The 15,506-nt window shown below is 40.8% G+C and overlaps 1 protein-coding gene across 1 annotated transcript in view; it reads left to right on the forward strand.

The window, feature by feature from the left end:
* Positions 1-1,516: 1,516 nt before the first annotated feature.
* LOC136863499 (discoidin domain-containing receptor 2) overlaps positions 1,517-15,506 on the forward strand; it is a 770,412-nt gene continuing 756,422 nt past the window's right edge. The window contains exons 1-2 of the mRNA XM_068225966.1: positions 1,517-1,581; positions 2,038-2,269. Of these exons, the coding sequence (XP_068082067.1) occupies positions 1,517-1,581; positions 2,038-2,269 (297 nt within the window). The remainder of the gene's footprint in view (positions 1,582-2,037; positions 2,270-15,506) is intronic.

Genomic DNA, 15,506 nt, shown 5'->3' on the forward strand with positions numbered 1-15,506 from the left:
TTCTCACCGTGGTAAAATATCGTAAGACCCAATACGATAAGGAGTACAGCAGACGGCTTAAGGTTGAACTGTTGTATGATCATTTACGATTGTTTATCGTCGGATTCTTTGTACATACAATAGTATCACATATCGTATCTACATTTCTGCTAAACATACAATAGTGTACCCATAAGAAGACACGACCAAAGGAAGTCACAAACGATAAAACCTCAAAATCGTCGTTTTTTCCTTTACGATAATTTACCGCTGACGTCCAGATTTATTCCTTGCTATCAGTTTTTAAATTGATTTTTATCTCTTGAATGTGGGAATATAGATACTAGTTTCCAGATAAGTGCTTGAATAAAGAAATCCGAAGGAGAAGAACCTTACAAAATACATTATAAAGTGACAAGACATTCTTCGGTATTTCGAGCACTTCGAATCGCAAGGACGTGGCACTTCATTTCATAAGTTCCACTTGTGTTGACTGCAGTATGTTAAAGAATGACTCCTAGTGCTCCGTGGCAGGACCATCTTCATGCCAATTTGAGTTTCCTCTTATACAATCTTCCTTGCTGTTGAACATCGGTGAAACTACGCTAGGAAAGGGCACGAACTTGAAAGGTAGCAGCCATGGTCTTACTTCAGGTATAACCTCGGCGTTTGCTTGGCGTGACAATAGGAAAACACAATAAACCAACTTCAAGTTGCATGAGAGTGGGATTCGAACCCACCATATCCAGGATGCATTGTTATAGCTTAGACAACACGCTGTGTCTGATAAAAATCTATCCTTGAAGTAAAATTAAATAATAATAATAATAATAATAATAATAATAATAATAATAATAATAATAATAATAATAATAATAATAATAATAATAATGTTATGGACTTTACGTCCCACTAACTACTTTTTGGTATCTGAAGACGCCGAGGTGCCGGAATTTAGTCCCATAAGAGTTCTTTTACGTGCCAGTAAATCTACCGACACGAGACTGATGTATTTGAGCACTTTATAATACCATCGGACTGAGCCAGGATCGAACCTGCCAGGTTGTGCTCAGAAGAGCAGTGCCTCAAATGTCTGAGCCACTCATCCCGGCAAAAAAAATATTGAATTGCTATAGTAAGAAGCCTGACACAGCTACATCAAATGTAGGTAGATTATTTCACTTGTAACAAAAAATATGTTTCTAATATTCCTGTCAGCATTCTTTTTGTGCTTGTAACTACAGTCTAGCGTCTGTAGTAACGGAAGATAAGCATCACAGTTCAGTCCTTTAACGAAATCCTTAATTTGATAGTATTAGTAGTAGTAGTAGTAGTAGTAGTAGTAGTAGTAGTAGTAGTAGTAGTAGTAAAGTTGCGAATGACGCTATTCCGAAATAAAGAAGTTGTCTCATATCCCAGATTATCCTTACATTGGTCTGCATTCAAATCGACTTTACTGTACGATAGTGAAATCTGGGGCGACTCGGGATACCTTATTCGTAAGTTGGAAGTAACAGATGTCAAAGTAGAGAGAATAATGGCTCGTACCAACAGGAGGGAACAATGGCAGGAGGGAACTCGCAATGAGGAGATGAAGTCTAAGTTAGAAATGAATTCGATTGATGAAGAGATGTGGCTCGGAGGTAGGGTCATGCGAGGTGATTAGAGGAAGATTAATTAACTACGAGAATAATAGACTAGGCAATACAGGGTAAGAATAACAGATGGAGACCAACATGATGATTGTTCGATTTTAGAAAAAAATGGTTCAAAGGTATGGGTTGCAGCTTAACGAGGTCACTCAGTTAATTCACTGAAACTTACAAACTGAACGCTGAAAGCCGTATCAGTCTATGATTATTAAGATATATTATGTATATTAGTATGTATGCTGAAGGATAAATCGATGCATCAAATTCTGTGTCCTAGGGCAGTCATCAAGATCGAGTTTATCAGAGTTTGTCACCTCTTTTCTGACTTCAGCATTAAGTTCATTTGTAATGAAATATATCGTATGAAACAGTAAAGTTCTAAATCCTGTGTTTTCCTTTGTTTCAGAATAAACCAAGAACGTAACGGAGGAGCTTGGTGTCCTAAAGCTCAAATTAGCAGTGAGATACGTGAGTACCTAGAAGTGGACCTGGGAAGGCCTCATCTTATCACCAAGACTCAAACCCAAGGCCGGTTCGGGAATGGTCAGGGTCAGGAATACGCTGAGTCTTTCTTGGTGGAGTACTGGCGGGACGCACTTGCTCAGTGGGTCGTTTACAAGAACGCTCGCGGAGAGAAGGTAAGTTTCATACCTTTGTTGCGCCTGCGGAAACCCCTATGTAAAATATTTCAGCTTTGACATTTGTCCACTTAGGATCTGTCATTTAAGGCCGATATTGTGCTAGGAGCGTCAAAGGATTCTCGATCTTGATGTTATATGTACTACTGGTCAGTATTTCTCCCACAATATTATCATGTAGCGGTTTTCGCAGGCGAAACGACCATATTTGTATTACTATATTGTGGCTTTTCTGGCGTCATCATTTGTTGAAATGCTGGGAGATTCCGTGGATTTTGACCGTTATTGTATATAACTATGTTCTTTCAGATAACACGCATTTTTATAGAAATTTCCAGTTATCATGTTTCATGGTGCGAATTTTTTTCAGGCCCGTTATGCAATTGGTCTCCTATCTTCAAAATTGTGAAGTAAAATACTGTTGTCGTCCGTCGTCATTTAGACTGCTCAAATAGTATGGGCTCGAGTCGTTAGATTTACAGACTTCTTTCAATACATAGTTTGGGTAACCAAGTGCCCCTTAAGATTTTAAGTAGTCACAGAGGCGTTAAGCGCATATCATTCATATTATACTAAAACAGTTTTCTGTGAAAGAGATTCATGCACTACATCATTTTGAGAGTATGTTGGGATTTAAACTGAGTTGAGGCAGGAAGTCGCGTGAGTGTGGCGTCCCTGTTTCTTGTACGGAGGGCCTAGATTAGATTACCGGCCAGTCCAAGGATTTTCTTTCTGCTCTGATGTCTGGAACGGGATTCTTTCAGCCTTGTCAGGCCAACAGAGAAGCTGTCTGATGTGAGAGGTAATTGTCCCGGGTATGAAAGCCAAATAATACCGTTGAGAATGTTGTCACGTTGACTACACGTCAACTACATGTCACTTCGGTATCTCCAGAAAATCTGGTTTTCCAGCAGTCACTTTAGCATGCCAAGGCTTTAATAGGATTTTGCACCACGAGATTTTTTTTCTTCCTATCCATCACTTCTCTCATCAGCAGTTTGTCAAATTACTTTATTCCTAGATTAACATTTTCTAAACTTATTATTTTCAATTCTGAACTCACTATATACAGGATGGTCGGAAACAGCATGAACAGAGTATTTCATCATTAAAGCGTTGGTCATACTGGTAAATAATTTGAGAAAAGATATCTCGCGCCGTTATCATTTTATTAGCTGTTGAAGTTAGCCAATCAGATCCCTTCGCGGGCGAATTCAAATGGGCTTTACTCGGTGGTGTGCCTACTGTAAATCTGCGCGTGGCTTGTTCGGGCTTGAGAACCAAACCGAAAAATGTGCATCAAACACTAACACACCGTGGGTTTCAGCCAATTACACCGTAGCGCGCCTGATATGGACCAATTCTATCAACAGGGACGTCCTTGTTCAAGTCCATCCCCATTTCCTCTATTCGTGCTCTCAATCCGGTCATAAGCCGCGTACAGATTTAGCAACATCGCCTCGCAAAGCCCATCTGAAGTCGCCCGCGAAGCAATCTGATTGGGTAAGTTCAGCAGCTGCTAAAATTACAACGGTGCGAGATGACTAATTATGTTTTTCTGGTGATGTATCAGTATGACCAACCCTCTAATGCTTTCATAAACACGGTTCACGTTTTTTCCGACCATCCTATAAATGAATTGGCGCTGTTTCCGATTGGTGGCCATGAAAATTGTACTCATCTGTACCAAATGTGTGTATTTTCTTTGCTTTTTTATATTTTGAAACCCGTCCAGAAATTGGACAGCTGAGTCTTTGTTCTAATACATCTAGATGTGGTTCCTTAACCAACACCGTGTATCTTAACAAATATTACGATAATGCGGTTTTTCTAATATTGACTGTTACTGAAATGTTATTTATCGAGACCAGATTAGGAAACCTCATACCTCCCAATACTCTTCCTATCCATTATTTATCTTAAGACTGGTCACGTCTCCCAGACACATATCGTCCCTTAAGAAACAACACCCCCTATCTGGCAATGCTCTTCCTGTGCATTATGTTCCCTAAGACTGGTCACACCTCCCAGCCACATATTGATATGCAGCCCATCAGAACAGTTTTCGTTGAGTTCATTTTCCTATGCTCACGTGTAATAGGAAATGGACCTTACTGTACCGCACTGTTTGAATGTATGTTTGCATGACATAACCCCCTCCTAGCGTATGGTGTATTTAAGGTTCATTTTTCTTTACACAAGCGTAGAGGAACTCAACGAAAATTGATCTGATGGACTGCATATGCATGTGTGGCCTGGAGGCATGACCAGACTTAAGGAAGATATTGGACAGGAACAGCATTGAATGATATGGATATGTAGTCCAACAGAACAAATTTCGTTGTATTCATTTTCCTATGCTAAAGTGTAAGAGAATATGAACCTTAAATACATCATACTGTGCGAATGCGAAAATTCCTCATGCAAACATTCAACGGTACGTCAAAGCGTGACTAGTCTTAAGGGAAATGATGGACAGGAAGAGCATTGAGAGATACGACGATTTCTAATTAGACCATCGTCATGTCTGAGGTAGGAATGTGTGGTTTCGAATGCATAGTGAATATCTTTGTATTTAGAAGGAGTCTCAAGTAGAAGTATGTACCGTTAATAGTGTCTTAGCACCCATGAATATCAGGAGGTGTAGCTATTTCCTTATAAATCCATAGGCTATGTTGTTTCTGCCAAAGACAAAATCCATCTTGCATATTCCTTTAGCTGCTACTTGAAATTTATTGCGTTACAATGTTAGGTAGAGCTCTCAGAGAAGTTCCCTTCTACTTGGACTGGGTCCAGTTATTTCAAACTGAGTGTAGTAGAAAATGCCCGAAGCATCCGGAGCGCCACTTCAACATGCGATTGGTCTTTGCCTGACGTAGCCATGGAATTGAAATGCACAATGTCTAGCGTTAATTCGATTTGCCTGAGGGACGATCCGTTTAATGCGGACTGAGCAGTGTAATGGACCAGCCGTGGGCATTGTTTCTGCTGAGGGAATTTCAACCAGTGTGTTTCAAATTGTATCTATCTCGTAGCAGAATGGAAATAACCTCCATACTAAGGATGAAAGGAATATGTAGTTTGAAAGTGTGGTACGTTTATGTAGTAGAATGTTAAACGAAAACAATACCCATGTGTTCTAACTTTGGGTATTCTCTGCACTATCTTTTGGATACTTTGTTTATATACTTCACGAGAAAATACCACTGATATTCGCCATGCACATCCTCGAAAATACATATTGACAGTACCACTGCTGTTAGTTCTGATATTCACTCACTAGATTTCGACATTTGGGGACTGTGAGATAATTTCATCTTACTAATTGTGAAATACACGTGGTGATAGCGGTATTAACTCCCCACCATTATGCTTAAAACTATGGAAATTAATATAATGTCTTTGTTAATGTTGAACTTCGTAATCCTCCAACATTATTCTCATCTTCTCGTTGTTCCTCGAACTGTTTCACTAAACTCTGCCCTCGAAGGTGGCACATAATCTATCGCGAAAACTTTTTTCTGGATGAGTTAAATGAAGCTGAAATACCATATTGTGTAGAGCAATCAATCAATCAATCAATCAATCAATCAATCAATCAATCAATCAATCAATCAATCAATCAATCAATCAATCAATCAATCAATCAATCAATCATCATTGGTCTGAAATTAGTGTTGTCACTCAGGTGGGAGATTCCCTATTCATTGTTTACCTATTTTTTCTTAATTAATGATTTCCAAGAGCTTTGAAATTTATCAAACATTTCCCTTGATAAATTAACCCCATCTCTCATTCCTTTTCCTACAAGTGATTATTTGCACCAGTTTATCCTCTTCAATTTGAATTTCACCTTTGTATTCTTCTTTCCAACGTTTGAAAGCTATACTCAAGCTTATTCGTCAGTGGCTCTTGGTGTAAAATAACAGAAAAGCCAAATCATTGTGAGTTCATAGCGAATAAGTTTTGTGGTATCGGGTAACCGTTGCATTTGTTACGATTCTCATTTATTAAGATCATTTTGATCTTTATCCATTCGCTTGAAATGTCTTGTGGTAAGTCGTATTGCCGACATCTGTTATTTGAATGTAAGATTAAGTTTCTCACTAAGAAGTGCCTTGCTATTATAAAGTCCCTTAACGCAAGAAGTCGCCCGCACGAACTTCAGCGTGAAATCAACTTTCCTCCCTCTTGCAGGACGAAATATTGTATTCAGGTTCGTTTCCTTCGCAAATAAGCAGTTGTGCGTCATTATAAATAATGTAGATGCTTTTAACTTGACTAACGTACATCCAGGCCTGCCTAGAGTTCAACGAGGAAATATTTTTTGGCAAATTAAAATTATTAAACGAGTTGCCATGCGGTTTCGGTCAGGTAGCTATGGAGCTTGCATTCGGGATGTAGTGGGTTGGAATCCCACAGTCGGCAGTCCTGTAGATGACTTTCCGTAGCCTTCCATCTTCACACCAGGCAAATGCTGAGGCTGTACTTTAATTAAGTCCTGGGTGGTTTCCTTTCCAGTCCCATCGTCGCCAGAAGATCTGTCTGTGCCTGTCCTACTCGATATAAACAGCAAAAATAATGTGTTTTTGTGTTGTTACGCTTGAGAATTTTGTGAATTTACGGTACCGAGGACTTACGGTAGTCTGTGTGGGAGTTGTATATACAAACTTCTAGCAATATGATGTCTGTACTTCCCCCTGTATTTCTACCTCTGTGGTGTTCGGATAAAAGCGAATAAGTCTAATTTTATTTATTTTTATGTTAATGTGACACATTTTATTTGCTCCAAAACTGAGTAAAACTCCTAGCATAAATATTTCAGAAGATATCTGATGATGATGCTTGGTGTTTTAAGGGGCCTAACATCTAAGGTCATCGGCCCGTTAGAAGATATTACCCAGTCAAAGTCCGACTCGTTAGCTGAATGGTCAGTTTATTGGCCTTCGGTTCAGAGGGTCCCGGGTTCGATTCCGGCCGGGTCGGGGATTTTAACCTTCATTGGTTATTTCCATTGGCTCGGGGGCTGGTTGTTTGTGCTGTCCCCAACATCCCTGCAACTCACACACGACACATAACACTATCCTCCACTACAATAACACGCAGTTACCTACACATGGCAGATAACGCCCACCCTCATCGGAGGGTCTGCCCTATTAAAGGAATATTCCAAACTTGCTGCAGAGAAACTGAAGTGAGGGATGATATAAGTCATAACGAATTTGTTCCAGTCGTAGTTAAACGTAGATGGTTTAGAAAGGAAGGTTGTAAAGGCAGGGCATTTAAGCAGTATCATATGGCTGATAATATTAGCATGATGGAGTTTTTAAATTTTACCATGATCGGTGGAAATTGGAAAATGAAAATGTAAATAGTTTATGGGATGGGTATAAAGTTATTCTTGTGCAGTGTGGAAACAGGTACCTTGAAATGTGGTAAGAAAATGGTAAATACCTATTATATTATAACACAGAAATACAGAGTTTAAGAAAATGGATAACGTTAGATGTAAATAGAGTGGAAAAAGGGGAGACTGAAATAACTTACTAGGAGTTGAATTTAGAAAACAAAGTCATCTAAGGATGGCAACCCTAATTGGCAGTTACATGAATTTTAGTGAAAAATGGAACGATTTAGAATTAAGGCATCGAATTGACGAATTACATACGACACAAATTTTTGTGGGTAGTACGTTACGATAGTTGGACATGAAGATAAATGTCCAGATAGAGGACGTGACTAGCACTAGCGAAGTGCTGAATTGATCTATGATAATAAAGCTTACAAAAAATACAACAGTTGTAACCTGGGAAAACACCTGGAAATGATGATTCCTGGTCAGAAACTATGATGTTAAATATTGCATATCGATAGCTTTCTTTTAAAACCTCGTATGTACCAATGCTCTTCCTAACCATTATATTCCTTAAGACTGGTCGCGCCTCCCAGCCACATATTTACATGCGGTCCATCACAATAATTTTCGTTGTGTTCAGTTTCACATGCTAGTGTGCCAAGGAAAATGGACCTTACCATACCCTGTTTTAGGGGTTATGTTCGCATGGTGAATTTACTCACTCCTGTAGTATAATGTATTGAATGTTCCTTTTCTTTTATAGCTTAGCATATTAAAATTAACACCACGAAAATAATGCTGACGGATTGCAATTAAATATGTGACCTGTCTTTAGGAATATCATAGGTGGGGCATGCGAGGTTCTTAAACAAAGCCATCGAAAATAAAGTTTAGGATATAGTATAATATCTTAAATTCTTACATGATTGCTGCTTGTTTGGAGGATCGTTACCAAATTAATTGGGATTTGCAATAGCCGCCCCAGTATGTAAGGAAAAGTGTGATAAACCTAAAGCGGATAATTACAAGCCAGTAAGCCTGGCACGTACTGCATATAAGCTCTAGGAAAGCATATTTCTGATTATAATTAGACGCAGTTGTGAAATGGGTTTAGGAAGGCCGATTCCCATGAGGCTCAAATTGCAGAATTTCAGTAATACAGCCAGTCCCTATTATGAATGGTGTGAAAATATCGCTCATGGTGTCGGCTAGTGCAAGCATTTCAGTGGGCTTGGCAGGATGATATGCAATAGCAACTTCGGGCCCGATAAGGAAAGCAACGGGAAACTACCTCACTCCTCGTTTCCCTAGTATGCCTCTTTACTGACACCTGTACTATCTACGACAGCAGTTGGTGGAGCCGTGGAGGATCAAACCAACCTGCGGGCTGAATACCCACATACATACATACATACATACATACATACATACATACATACATACATACATACATACATACATACATACATACATACATACATACATACATACATACATACAGCAGATATTTTCCATCAGGAGGTCAAATGGACTGTATTGCTATTGACCTATTCCAAGGCTTTTGATAGGGTAGATCATGGGATACTCCTGACGAAAATGAAGACTGTTTGATTAGACAAAAGGGTGATTGAATGGGCGGCTAAATATCTAGAAAATGGAACTCAGAAATGAGAGCAATTAGAGCATAGTCGGATCCGGTAGCGTTAAAGATGGGGGAGGGGTTTCTTCAAGGCATTATTATTGATCTTTATGTTCGTTTTTAAAAAGAACTGGAATCATATTGCATACAGTGATGAGTAACTTACAGAGTTGTGAGCGAATGTAAAATGACGTCGACAGATTTGTGAGGTGGACAGGAGACCTTGGTATGGTAGTAAACTTGTTGACAAAAATTGTACTTATGGACTGCGCATCGATATGTGGCTGGGAGTCATGACCAGTCGTAAGGACAAAAAATTGATTGGAAGAGCACTGTGATGTACGAGGTTTGGTTTCTTCAACGGAAATTTGCAAAAGCATCCTAATTTCAGAATCATTAGTTCATCAAAGACAATTTCTTTCATATCTCTGTTGAGTAGGAAGGCATGTTGTTCTCCGCAATGAATATTCCTCTATGATCAAGCTTATTGTTTGCACATACCTCGTCTGTGCTTCACAGCATACCGTAGTTCGTGCCTTGCTTTGTGACGACTTAACTGAGTAAACCTGAAATTCAAACCGTGCCACCATTGATTTAATATTAAATTTACTGTTACCATTTGTGCCTAAAAAGCTGCCACCGATCGACTTCTATACGTTGCAAACCATTCACATCACTATATGCTGAGCTTATTCAAGTATGTATCATAGGGATGAGGTGGAAAGGGCAGTACAGAAACAAAGAAGTACGTTCATTTCTAGACATTTTCGTTGCGCCTCGAAATACCGCTGTGGGACAAAGTTGTCGGGTAAATACGGACCCGCAATACATATATCACTTAGGTATTTCATGCAACACTGGACCTTATATGATAGAACCTTTCCTGGCAGTGTTCTAAGTTGAAAAATATCACATAACACTTGTTTATAGGCGCAACGACGACACATTCTGATACGTAACTCTCATAATAATCGAACTCAACGGCTGAATGAAATATAGTCCTGTTTCTGAGGTAGTGGACTTAATCCCGAATGAGTTCAGTGGCATTTGAGGTCACTTAAATGCGACCGTCCCGTCGTTAGACGACTTACTTCTTATTTCTTCTTTCATTCATTCTTTCTTTCTTTCTTTCTTTCTTTCTTTCTTTCTTTCTTTCTTTCTTTCTTTCTTTCTTTCTTAATCCGTTTAACATTTAGGCTTTCCTTCAGATTCAGAGAGTGATCCCACCTCTACCGTCTCAAGGGCAGTGTCCAGGAGCGTGAGAATGTTAGGTCGGAGGAAGAAACTGGGGAGGAGGACCAGTACGTCGCCCAGGCGGCCTCACCTGCTCTATTAAACACGGGCCTTGTGGGGGATAGGAAGATTAGAATGGATATACAAGGAAGAGGGAAGGAAACGGCCATGGCCTTATGTTATGTACCATCCCGGCATTTGCCTAGGGGACAACTGGAAAACCACGGAAAACCACTTCCAGTAGAGCTGACGTGGAAATTGAACACCCCTCTTTTCAGTTGACCACCTTATGCCCGTTATAGCCCTCCTACCACTTCTCACATTTCGTGGCAGAGACGGGAATCGAAGCCCGGCCACCGTCGATGGCAGTTAATCGTGCTAAACACTACACAACACAGATGTCTAGAGAACTTAAACGGAAAAACATTTAAACGCAGCGTCTAATACAATCTAGCAATTGAAGGTAGTGTTGGTCATGGTTAATATTGTTTTAAGGGGGCAAGATAAACCGTTAATCATCCCCAACGAAACTGGGGGCACGTTAGGAAAGTTACATGAATAACAATGACTATCATAATAGCTGAAGTAGCAGTTTAACGTTTTATTTTCTTAGCTCTAAATCTTCCAATGAACTAAACATAAATTAAACAGTGATAAAGGACATATGAAGACAGTAAAAAACTATTATTATGACTCACGCTGACTACGTTACTGAGAAATGGTGAAATAATCTAATGCTGTTCATGGAGCAGTGAGCGATAACCGATATTTTCTGATCACTACACATACGCAGTGATCATTAAGCACATAGAACTGATTTTGATTCAGGAATGAACAAACCATAAATATATCTTCATTTGATACTCGGCCAAACGGTGAGCTTCCTAATGAATTAATCCGAAATTAAATAGGGATCAACGGCTTAGCATTCTCATTGCTCACAGTGACTAAGTTACTGAGAAAAAGTAAAATCCATTGATTTCGCCCAGGGTAAAGGTACAACCTACCATGTGTGTTGTCGGGGAAGACTAAACATGGGGATAACATTAATCTCTTGCTACGACCGCAGTTCTTAGGAATACGATTAATCTTCTAAACCCATAACAATAATGTTATTGTGCTTCACATCCCACTAATTACTTTTTGGTGGTTTCTCGGGACGCTTAAGTGCCAGAATGTTGTTCCGCAGGAGTTTTTTTTACATGCCAGTAAATATGCCGACACGAGGCTGACGTATTTGAGCACCTTCTATAACCACCGGACTGAGCCAGGATCGAACCTGTCAAGTTCGGGTCAGAAGGCTAGCGCCTCAACCGTCTGAGCCACTCAGACCGGCTCCAAACTCACAGAAATTAGTTTGATTTAGGAATGACCAAACATTAAATTAATCTCCCCGTGATACTCAATCATACTGTGACACATCCTGAATTATTTTGTGGAATGTCTTGCTCATAGTTTACGTCTAAGCTTCCCTAAAATATAAAATAAATGAATCAAATGTCCGCCTCTGTGGTGTAGTGGTTAGCGTGATTAGCTGCCACCCCAGAGGCCCGGGTTCGATTCCCGGCTCTGCCACGAAAATTTTAAAAGGGGTACGAGGGCTGGAACGGGGTCCACTCAGCCTCGGGAGGTCAACTGAGTAGAGGTTAATTCGATTCCCACCTCAGCCATCCTCGAAGTGGTTTTCCGTGGTTTCCCACTTCTCCTCCAGGCGAATGCCGGGATGGTACCTAACTTAAGGCCACGGCCGCTTCCTACTCTCTTCCTTGTCTATCCCTTCCAATCTTCCCATCCCTCCACAAGGCCCTTGTTCAGCATAGCAGGTGAGGCCGCCTGGGCGAGGTACTGGTCATTCTCCCCAGTTGTATCCCCCGACCAAGAGTCTGAAGCTCCAGGACACTGCCCTTGAGGCGGTAGAGTTGGGATCCCTCGCTGAGTTCGAGGGAAAAGCCGAACGTGGAGGGTAAACAGATGATGATGATGATGATGATGATGATGATGAATCAAATTTTAAATAAGATATAATTTAAATAATGGTGTTAGTAGAAGACAGACAGACAGAAGGGAGTTCTTTGATTGAAGAAATAAGCAAATACATAAAAAGAGTCCGCATTATATATGTTTCTTGCACAATGGGTTGTACGAAAAGATAAAAGAACAACAGCGCTACCTGCCATATCCTTTGTTTTCTGCTAAGAATGAAATCGTTAATCTTCTTTTGTTTCAAAATGCTGGCCATTTTCTTAACGTAGCGGGTCGAGGTTAGGTGGCTGCGGAGGGCGGTTGGTGGGGGGAAAAGAAACAGCGGGGAATGAACGACTTGCAGATAAAACAGGTGTACGATACACGCACGAAGAGACCATTGTAAATATCGACCACCAGCAAAGAAGATTATACCACTGATACAACATTAATATGTGTATTTTCGGGGAAGATTAATCATGTGTGTTAAGGCTTTCAAATACGCAGTACTGAAAAGCACAACATAATGTATAGGCGAAGTTTTCTTTCTTTCTGTCTTAGTCAATGTACCGTCCAAGGTTGTTTTTCCCTCGGCCTCATTGAGAGATCTCACCTCTTCCGCATGAAGGGCATTGTTGTGGAGCGCGAGACATTTGATCGAGGATACAAATGGGGAGGAGGACCAGTGTATGCCCAGGCTGCTTCACCTGCTATGCTGAACAGGGGCCTTGTGGGGGGGGGGTGTTGGAAAGAATGGATGGGATAGGCAAGGAAGAGGGACGGAAGCGGTCGTGGCCTTATGTGTGGTACCATCCCGGCATTTGAAGGTCGAAGATGTAGGAAACCACGGAAAACCACTTTGAGGATGGCTGAGGTGGGAATCGAACTCCCTCTACTCAGTTGACTTCCCGAGACTGAGTGGACACAGTTCCAGCCCTCGTACCACTTTTTGAATTTCGTGGCAGGGCCGGGAATCGAACTCGGGCCTCCGAGGTGGCAGCTAATCACACTAACCACTACACCACAGACGCGAACAGACTGAATTTTAATCCCCTATAATGCCGCGGAGCAGACCATTGTCAGCTTATTTATTTACGTAGCAATCCAATCGTTATATTTTAACACTTCACTCAAGTTGCAGGAGTTTACGGTGCATGATAAGCTATGAAAATGTCTTCGAAAACGATCGTTAGTGTTACATCTAGTTCCTAGAGTGATAACATTTAGAAAATTAACTTTAGGGCCTCCTACTTCCTCTTCTTCATCATCTGTTTACTCTCCAGGGTCTGTTTTTCCTTCGGACTCAGCGAGGGATCCCACCTCGAACGCCGCAAGGGCAGTGTCCCGGAGCTTCAGACTCTGGACCCGGGGATACAACTGGGGAGGACGACCAGTACCTCGCCCAGGTGGCCTCACCAGCTATGCTGAACAGGGGCCTTGTGGGGTGATGAGAATTTTGGAATGGATAGACAAGGAGAGGGACGGAAGCGGCCGTGGCCTTAAGTTAGGTATCATCCCGGCGTTAGCCTGGAGGAGAAGTGGGAAACCACGGAAAACCACTTCCAGTATGGCTCAGGAGGGAATCGAATCCCCCTCTGCTCAGTTGACCTCCCGAGGCTGAGTGGACCCCGTTCCAGCCCTCGTACCACTTTCCAAATTTCGTGGCAGAGCCGGGAATCGAACCCGGGGCTCTGGATTTGGCAGCTAATCACACTAAAAACTACTCCACAGAGGCGAACTTAGGGCCTCCAATTACACTAAAACTGTTATAGCCCAAGTAAACAGGCATACAATAGAATTACTGTGAGATCACACTGTCGTAAGTTTCTGTAACTGAGTAGGTTTATTTGAATGTACCCTGTAACTCGAAGTGAATTACAGTACTTATCATAGGTACTCTTTCGAAGAAATTGGGAAATACTGCAGTCAAAATGACCACGTAAAATCATCATGATTGATATCAAAATGCATGTAGTTACCTCCCTTTCCCTGCCATGGAAAAGCTTAATCTCCGTTTTCTTCGTCTACTACTTCCGTACTGAAGTTCGAGAATTTGGTGGGAAATTTTCAATTTCTTTTCGGATAGACTTATTTTTATCATCTCTAGGGGGTAGTTTAACCAGTTATAATTAACAGCGTATAGCCTGTGATTAGAAAGGGGCTTCCTAGCTGAGTTCGTAAAAGCGTATTCTATTTACCCGGAAGGACTGGGGTTGCATTCCCCGTCAGGAAGTCGAAAAATAAAGAAGGGATTCTATTACGTCTAGGGAGACATATGACCCTGAGGTTCACTGATCCTACACAGAACCATATTAATACTTGAGGGCAAACATGGACGGACATGTGCTGATCCCTCTACCCCACTTAGTGTCTAGGTTACAAATAATGGAAATATTTGACTTCCGCTCCTTCAAGTGTCTTCACAGATTGTGATGGCTTTGGTTCTGCTGTGATTAGGAAGCAAGGGACCTTGACGCTCATAAACTTACCATCCCAATAACTGTAGGAAGAGAACTAGGATTAAAAGGGAAACCTCTTCAAGGATTGCTTTCGTAAAAATGTGAAACTATGTAACAAACTTGGCTTTCAGTTCACTTGATTAAGACACAACATTATAAAAGAATGACCAATTCGCAATTTTCATTTCGGATAACGTGTCCTTCAATAAGAAAACAAAAATATTTTTCACTAGCTTATTTCAAGAGAGACAAATGAAATATTTCTAAAAGTCTCTTCTGCTTCATTAAAGAAATATTATTTATTTCGAACACACGACCTCTTGTAAAAATTCACTACACACGTACAAGACGCAAAGGAGATGTAATCAACTGTTAATGTCCGGGTGATTGCTTACAGCAGTAGAACTTCTAGTACGGAAGTGTAGATTATGGAACCCAGCTTAGTGATTATGATGTCAGATGCTTGGCCTACTGAGACCAAGTTGCCAGGTTCGAACCCGTCTCATCACGGCGCTTAAAATGCACCAACCTCGTGTTGTCAAATTTACGAACATGTACAAAAGAATATTCGGATTACCGGTACTTCGG

The sequence above is a fragment of the Anabrus simplex genome, chromosome 2 (assembly GCF_040414725.1).
Source record: "Anabrus simplex isolate iqAnaSimp1 chromosome 2, ASM4041472v1, whole genome shotgun sequence".
In the NCBI taxonomy this organism is placed as follows: domain Eukaryota; kingdom Metazoa; phylum Arthropoda; class Insecta; order Orthoptera; family Tettigoniidae; genus Anabrus; species Anabrus simplex.